This window comes from Lineus longissimus, chromosome 13 (assembly GCF_910592395.1).
Source record: "Lineus longissimus chromosome 13, tnLinLong1.2, whole genome shotgun sequence".
NCBI lineage: Eukaryota > Metazoa > Nemertea > Pilidiophora > Heteronemertea > Lineidae > Lineus > Lineus longissimus.
In genome coordinates, this window is record NC_088320.1 from 11,734,450 (window position 1) to 11,742,836 (window position 8,387).

Below are 8,387 nucleotides of genomic sequence, written 5' to 3' on the forward strand. Positions count from 1 at the left end.
TCATTAGACACTTATGGAAAATCGTCAGGTTATCACTTGCTATTATCCAATGATGTGGAAAGATTTCGACACCTAACCACCTTTTCCTAAGATGTTCGACATGCTATCACCTTTTTAGGTCAGAAATCACCAAAGATGTTCGACCACCACAACTCGGCACTGCACTAGCAGCACAGCAGAGATAGGGTCGCAGGGGCTAAAAATCTAGGCCATTATATCGATAACCTCAGGGCTTCAGCGAGTCCTTGGTCTCCAAATCTTACGATGATATGATACAAAGAAAATGAAACACAAATTACCTGCAAAGTATTCCCGAAAGTATGCGAGAACACACGACACACGCGTTCACTACAACAGCATGAAAAGCGTGACAGCGTCGAAAAATTGCGCACCACGCATGCGCAAGGGGGAATCCCCAATCCGGCAAGATTACGACGATGACCCCGCCGGGTCTTCGCCAAGATTACGGCAAACAAAACACGGCTGATCCAATCTTGTCGTTAAGCTTTCGGCGCAATATCACAACGACCTTGCACTTCATCGCCAAGAATACGACAATTCCAGGAAGAAAATACCTCAAGCTTCGGCAGAGAAACGGCGCCGAATCTTGTCGACCCTTGAGGAGGGGGGGGGGGGGGGGGGGAAGATACGCATTGATACTTGCACTAATGCCACCTTGTTGGCTGCGCCCATTGCAAATGGTAGACGTGCATCTTTGCATGCTTGCCGTAGTGCTTTAGTAGCACGTGTTAGCCACCCTCGGGATCCGGCTCTCGCCTTCGCCCAATCTTTGCCACCGTCCATGTTTCTCCTAGAATCAGGGTTATCTAACCTGTGTATCTGATTCTACAGTTCCTGTACTCCCGAGTTTCGGCACCAAAATGTCGAGGACCAAAGCTCAACGCTCGACACTGGTGGTTTTATTGAGCGATAAAAATTGAACAACTTCAGGTTTTCACCAACATGGCGGGATCGTCTTTAATTATAGAATAAAAGCACCTTCACAAGAATCACAGAAGAGCACTTGATGATTAGTAAGAACAAAGAACACCAGATGGCGACAGCATACGTTAACCCACTACTATACTAGACTACATGTACTAGCAATCCTCAACACGGTCAGTGATAAGAACAGATTGTACACGTTTTCTCTTTAACCCGCAGTGAGTAGGAAACTATTCTTTATTCTCGAATATATTGAATTCTGTACATAAAGTGCAAGGCCTAACTGATAATTGACTTTAACTTAGGATTTACTTGAATGTTTATATATTTTTAAAGCTGAATGTGCACACATTTTTAAAGTAGCTGTAGTACTGTGACCTCGTCCCGAGCCGTCCAAACGCACGTGTTGATAGCCAATTTGGCGAGACCTCTCTCTGCATCTCGAAGGGTGCGCCGACCTCACAGGACTGCTGCGGAAAGGGGGGATTCACTATAAAGCCGCCCCCGAGCCGATCCGATGACCAGTCATACATGACATTGAGTGCTGCCATCCTACGGCACTGTGAGGACCCGTTGCCGAATTCACAGCAGTTTACCAGTATTTCAGTTGCGATACTGTTCTCAGAAGGAGGAATTTAGTACGGTCCTCCTGTTCATCTAAAGATCTATAATTATGACCATGATGATCACACTCGTGAATATTCAAGCAATTTGATATTTACATGGGCTATAAACTTTTACTGCAATTATGTATCTCGTCATGACTAAGAACACATTCTTGAACTACTTAATCAATGTTTATCAATTTACTGCCGCCCAACGGCTTGAATTTGAAAGAAAAGTGAAGATTGTACGTTGGTTGTAGAGAAGCAAGTCACTGTCCTGGGTCACTGGGACTCACATTCATTATCAGTGCCGAGTTTATAACTTCTGATCTTCACTGTCCAGTGTCTCTTGTTATCAATTCATTGATTGTAGTTATTTCAAATTGAAGCCTACGAAATTTTAAACGGCTGTTCATATTAAACCAGCGAAACAAGTCTTGTTGTTTCGTAAACTTTTATGAAATTGGTATTTGTTTTGTGGCGTGACTTAGCACTTTGCCAGGGTAACTGTGGTTAATACACCAAAATAAAAAAGAACTGACACATTAAAGGAAGTTCAGTTAAACATCCTAAACACCAGTGTCTGTTATGCAGTTCACCGGTCATAGCAGTATATTTTGATAAAATTCAATAACCTGGCTGGTCGAGATGGCAAAATATCGGTGAGTAAACATTACTATTCTCGCGTACCTTAAAAGCTTGGGGAAACATTGTCTTACGTAATCTACCATTGGTCTTGAAGTGAGAGACTTTGCCAGCAGCTCTGCTGGCACTGCAAAGATCTGCCTGAGTCACCAGACCACATGCATGTTCCCATTGGACTTGTATTTAACTAAACCTGAGCAGTTTGCACACCATCTGCGTTCAAAGATGTGCTCGGATCATCTTCAAATGTGCCGTAAGGAACATTGCTGCTTCCCGACTCAAGACCACCATCTTTTTTACGGTAGACAGACACATGCCTACCGTGGCGCCGCCAAACGACAATCGCTATCACCACTACAAGTCCTACGAAAGCAGTGACCCCTATCGTGATCCCAGCGACTTGGCCTCCATTGGTAGTCTCGTCAATCGCGTCCATAAAACTTTCTCGCCGCTCGAACATGAACTGCTTTTTGAGTTCAGCGGTCGTTGACCTGACCCAGAGTTGGGTCGTGTCATTCTTTATCCAAACCCGCCTCGATTGACCAATCAAGAAGAGCACCTCAGTCTGGTTCGGTTCTAACCCGGGTAGTGGATTGAACGGTGGTCTCCGGATATGGGGAAGGCCCTGGTCTACTAGTGCGTTCGCTTTGACGCAATAGTCGATCTCGCAGTTTTCGTCCACTGTTGCTAGGTGCTGGCTGTATCCAGAGGGGCAGCGACGGGGCCAGGCATGGGATCCACTTGCGTGAACGAACCTGCTAAGTGACAGCTCGCCATTGCCCTGCGGTTCGCTCTGTAGAGAGAGAGAATGATAACATTAAATGAAAACCACATGTTGTTAGAATTTTAGGTTAATGTTATTAACAGCGAAAATGTTTGCCCTAGGTTTCTATGAGCTGATTTTTGGGAGACACCCTGATCGAGATTCGATTAATGTCGTCCAAAGTTCGAATTTAGGATGCATTTATTCTGGCTTCCTATTAAAAATCAATCGTCATCGTGAATTATGTCGATCCCGTGAAATGTTTTTTTGAGTGTGTCCGTTTCTTCAGCGATAATCGCGAATTTCTTAAACCAGTAGGTAAGAGCTCGTTCCGCGGTTATAACGCTAACTATAACGCTAACACTATCTTTGACCTTATCACATCAAATGACGTATATCGGGTGAAGTAAACTTTGTTCCCGCGCAAGCATACACATTAACCAAGGGGTCTACTTTGCGAGGATACAATGCCGGTTGGATAATACGGAGTTTTCACAAAGACCCCAAAACACCAACGCGCTCACCTATCCTTTTGTTCGGCGTCTTTATCTGAAGATCGAACAAAGGTTAGGCGTTTGCGTAGGCGTGCCGGGGGCTTTGAGAAAACTCTGTATACCTCTTTCCGACACTGTGATCAGTGGGGTCCCACTTTCGCCTCACTGAAATACGGTTCGTATTTGGAACAGTAGTAAGCGAGCCGATTCAGCGTAAAAAAATGCGGTTCAACTGTATTGTGCCTGGTCAATAACGACCCAATCTCAGACCGGCATGATGTGACTCGTAATGACACTCTAAGAAATTATCAAAATCACTGTTACCAAAAATGTGATTGTTGATGTTGAAACGAAGTCGTCATAAGAAATACGCAAGAGGCCAAAGAAAAATGTTATAGGCGTATACAGGGGTTTGGGGTGGGGGGGGGGGGGGGGGGGGGGGGGGTAAGGGACCGAACATCCCACGAAAACGAGGCATTTTCAGTCGAAGCGAGGCATTTTCCTTCGTCTGCCAACGCAAACAAAAATAATGTGAAGTTTTATCCCCTTCGAACAGCAAAGAGCTCAGGACTGGGACCGCACATCCCTAGAATGGGACAATACATCCCGGAATGGGACCAAATATCCAAGCAATGGTGGACGAAAATCATTTTGATAAGGTTTTTTGCTTGCATTTGTCCTTCATACTCGTCTTAGAGAATGTTATTACCATCAAGGTACTCGTTGACCTTGATGGTAATAACATTCTCTAAGACGAGTATGAAGGACAAATGCAAGCAAAAAACCTTATCAAAATGATTTTCATCCACCATTGCTTGGATATTTGGTCCCATTCCGGGATGTATTGTCCCATTCTAGGGATGTGCGGTCCCATTCCTGAGCTCTTTGCTGTTCGAAGGGGATACAACTTCACATTATTTTTGTTTCTTTTAGCAGACGAAAGAAAATGCCTCGCTTCGACTGAAAATGCCTCGTTTTCGTGGGATGTTTGGTCCCATACCCCCCCCCCCCCCCACACCTCCCCTCCTATAGAGAAATTGAAAATACATATGCTACATTATAAGCCTGAATTTATATATCGTCAAAAGAAATACTTGAAATAATGCTAAGTTAACTCAGAGTGGTATCGTAAAGTGTGCTGCGAGGTTCGTTGAAATTACATATAAAATCAGAAACGGAGTCTAGAACGACAATGAGAGTGGCAACCGCCGACTAGGGCAAGCTTTATTTTTAATGTACTATAGTACTCAACAACACATGGCCTACATATAGGCCATTACTCATTTCTGTCCAGTATAACGATATATAAAGCAGGTCGGTGTAACTCGATGTAAATTGTGTCTCATAAGTCTTTACAGGCTGGCTATTCTGTATAGGGTGTCACAGAAAACAAATATAACATGTATCTGAAACTCACAACTACAGATCATACTGGACATAGTTCCTATGTGCATCGAAAAGTACGAGGGCGGATGAATAAGCCTTGTCACTTTTTAGTGCCGAGGCAAAATCGGAAGGGTCATGCCGAAATCTCAGTGCTTTGTTGATATAAATCCTTGGTAGCTTTTGCGTAAATTTCGGGGTTTTATCATTATCCATTGACCCTTGAATGTCAATTCAATTATAACCAATAAGCAGGTTGTGAATTTTCGTCAGAATTTTGGCAACATGCTTTTTATACAAATTTTCAGGATTCTAAAATAACTACCACATTTTCCTTTCAGCAACAATGGATACTCAACATACCTGTGCACACTTCTTCTGAAAATTACAGACATATTGCAGTATTTAAAGGGTTTGCCATACGCGAAAAGATTTTGGTTAGAACTCGAAATCCTAAAGCAATTAGGAGTTATTCAAAATGAAGTGAATGCCAATTCAAAATATGGGAGGCCGTTCTCTGAAAGACAAAGAACAGTCTCCCACCCTTGGAATTGGCATTTGCTTCATTTGAAGGAGTTTTAACTTCATTGGGATTTCAAGTTATAGCCAAAATGGTTGTTCCTATTGCCAACCCTTAAATCGGTCTGATTATCGTTCCAACAACGATAAGTGGTTCGGACAAGCCTCCCTTTCGTGACCGAAGACATTTTAGGAAAATGTTACCAAGTTTACAACTTGAAACATGAGAGTTTTAGAACAACTGGGAATCAATCGCCAGTTTTCGATACTATAAATTGTGTCTCGATTTTTGTATCACCTAACCCCGCATTCATCCTAATTGAGGCTAAAATGTATAGACTGACATTGCCGTCTATAGACGAGCTCATGAAAGTTGCATCTTTGGAGTAAACGTGCTGTCAAAAGTCAGTGATAACCCCATTTGAAATGAAAGCCCTGTTGCCAAAACTTTTTGTATATGTCTGAATTGATAAGATTTTGGACCGATGTTTTCGGTAATAGCTCAACAAATAGCCTACCAATGCCATCAGGCTCAGGATCCAGTCCAAAATACCGTTGGTGCATAGTGTTAGCGTAAACGAACGATCTCTTACTTGTTTACTCTCTTTAATATCGCTCAAAGCGACTTTTGACTTACCTTTAGACGTGCGTTAAAGACCAGTGGATTCCCCGACTTACAGCTAAAGAAACCAGCGAACGGCACGGAGTATCTGTAGCCGAGTTCGTAGTCGTCACTCACGCAGACTTTCATGTGCTCTCCCAGTCGAAGGGGGTAGTAGTACACTGGGCAGCCTTGGCTTTTGGTCAGCGGGTTCGAACTAGTCGCTGTGAAAACCCCACCGAAGAGAAACCCGGAGTCCTGTTGGACTTCGCCTGTCGCTGCGCACCAATAAGCCTTATATGTGGCGACACTTCGATGGTACTTCCACCACCACGGCCAGCAGAACCAAATAAGCCACACGTCGCATTTTTTATGTGTTTCATATTTTGACACTGTTCCCTCGTTCAGCAAGATCGCTTCGTAGTTGTTCGGACAACGGTAATCATCAGTCAGTGGGTTCTTTTGCAGTAAATCTCCACAGATATATCCCGCACTCGATTCCGGGTCCATGTCGCATGTTTGATACACGCCGCCAAATGTAAAGTTAGTACTCGGCGCTTTGCATGAACCGTCGTCCAAGTTTGCCTGGAAGTTAAAGTTCTTACTATCAATGCTAGTACATCCATGAATCGTGTTGAACTTGTAGTATCGATTTATTATCTTCTCCAAGCCTGCTGTCACCTTGATCAGTGTCGGGAGTGGCACCTCCGGCATATTCTGTGGCGTGATGATGAAGTGTAGTGGGTCACCTGAGCGGTCGATTGCAACCAAGCCATTATTAAGTCCATCCTCCCAGTTGTTGATGGTGAAGTTCACCCGGAAAGGTGGACCCCCATAGGTCAGTATCTGAGAGTATGTCCGATTGTTTAAATATTCCTTTGAGAACGTCTCACTTGACGAATGACTGAAACCTGCACTAAAACCAATCTTTCCAAAAAAGTTCGCACTAGCAGATGCCTTGATCTCGCTTTTCTGGTTCTCGTAATTGGAGGAAAAGGTGCTCTTGACTTGATCGACTTGTGCAAGAGTTGCCCCGGCGTCAATTGCTGTTACAACATGGGTTCCGAAGTCTCTGACGATAAGCTGTAGAAGATAGTCCGCCATCTTGGTGTTGTTGTTCGCAACGTAAGCGGCTATGTCCATCATCCTCGCCTTGAAATTCGGATGCAGTTGTACGTCTGGGTTCATGCGAATCGTGTACATGTGGTATCGCAGCATAACTCTCGTAGTGATGGATTTGTCGTTGACCTGGTGCTTTTTAATGCTCTGGTGTTCTTCCGAGAAAGACCCGCTCACCACAGAGTAGAACGATGCATCCGCGTTGATCGATGATGACGTAATGCTAGTATAGTTACTCCAATGTTCGATCAATTCACCAAACGTCTCGACTTTGCTTTTCTTCAGAGGCAAGACGTACGTGGAATCCGGGATCAAATAGACATCATCTTCTGTCATCAGGCACCTGCTGTAGTTCATCAAGGCGACTTGCCCCATGTCAACATTACGAAGATTGTCCCAGCCTCCGCCCGGAAGCGCTTCGAATCTAATCAGGCCCTTCCTTGCAGGACAATTCCTAAAGTCTCCCGAATATATTGGCTTGTCTGCACCCGAACTACATGTACCTTTATCATCTGCGAGTATGGCCGAGCTAAGGGTGACTACACATACAAGTAGCGCGCAAGGGACGCCTCTCGCCATGTCTGTTGCGAATCAACCACAAGCTACCGCTGCTACCGAAAGAGTTGGAAACAATATTGCTTCGATCATTTGATACGTCCTATCATTTCTGCGCGATACAACCCTGGACAAAGAGCCTGTGGGATTAGGCCAACTTTGTCACGCGACTTCCGGAAACTTTTTTTTCCATTACGGGACATGTCCGATCAGTAGTATGACATTTGGGATTTCCTGTATTCAATAGGTTGTGGACACGATCACTGGAATAATTATCTACAGGCTGTTTCAGAAGATTTTTTGTCAACATCGTTTTTGGCCATTGCTGTACGTGGGACAAACCACCAGCGGAGTTTCTTTTGGACCCAATAGAATTTTCAGAAAAGGGCTTTCCCAGTCTCAAGGAACTACTGAAGGGAAACCCATTGCATAGTCATTTCACTATCAAAATCACCTGATGTTGTTGTCAGCAATAAATATATACATGTACATGGCTTTATTTAAAATTTCATTCTGCATGGCAGTCTATAGCTTTGGTAGCTAGGTACAAAAAATATTCTGGCATGTCTGGTGCATCTTAATAGTTGTTGATTATACAACTAAGAACCTAAGGAATATGTTCTGAATTTTCGACCTTTGAAGCAGCCTCCATTTAGCATTGAAACCATGTGCTTATGCAAAACATGAATGGATGAAGTAAGCCTGCTTATCTCAAAGTAAGCGCAATCTATTTCATGACATCTATAATGTCTAACTAG

General features: G+C 43.8%; 1 protein-coding gene across 1 annotated transcript; it reads right to left on the reverse strand.

Moving 5' to 3' along the window:
- Positions 1 to 1,010: 1,010 nt before the first annotated feature.
- Positions 1,011 to 7,716, reverse strand: LOC135498221 (macrophage-expressed gene 1 protein-like). Its single transcript, XM_064788432.1, has 2 exons — positions 5,992 to 7,716; positions 1,011 to 2,988 (listed from the first exon to the last, which is right to left on the reverse strand). Exons 1-2 carry the CDS (start codon positions 7,651 to 7,653, stop codon positions 2,383 to 2,385), a joined length of 2,268 nt encoding a protein of 755 aa, XP_064644502.1. The 5' UTR covers positions 7,654 to 7,716; the 3' UTR covers positions 1,011 to 2,382.
- Between the last annotated feature and the right edge of the window lie 671 nt (positions 7,717 to 8,387).

What these genes read in the sequence shown, in the direction of transcription:
- LOC135498221 (XM_064788432.1), bottom strand. Translation starts at nt 7,653, where the DNA reads ATGGCGAGAGGCGTCCCTTGCGCGCTACTTGTATGTGTAGTCACCCTT. An exon ending in TCTTTAACGCACGTCTAAAG is followed by an intron (nt 2,989 to 5,991) that starts GTAAGTCAAAAG and finishes CTCTCTCTACAG; the next exon opens with AGCGAACCGCAGGGCAATGG.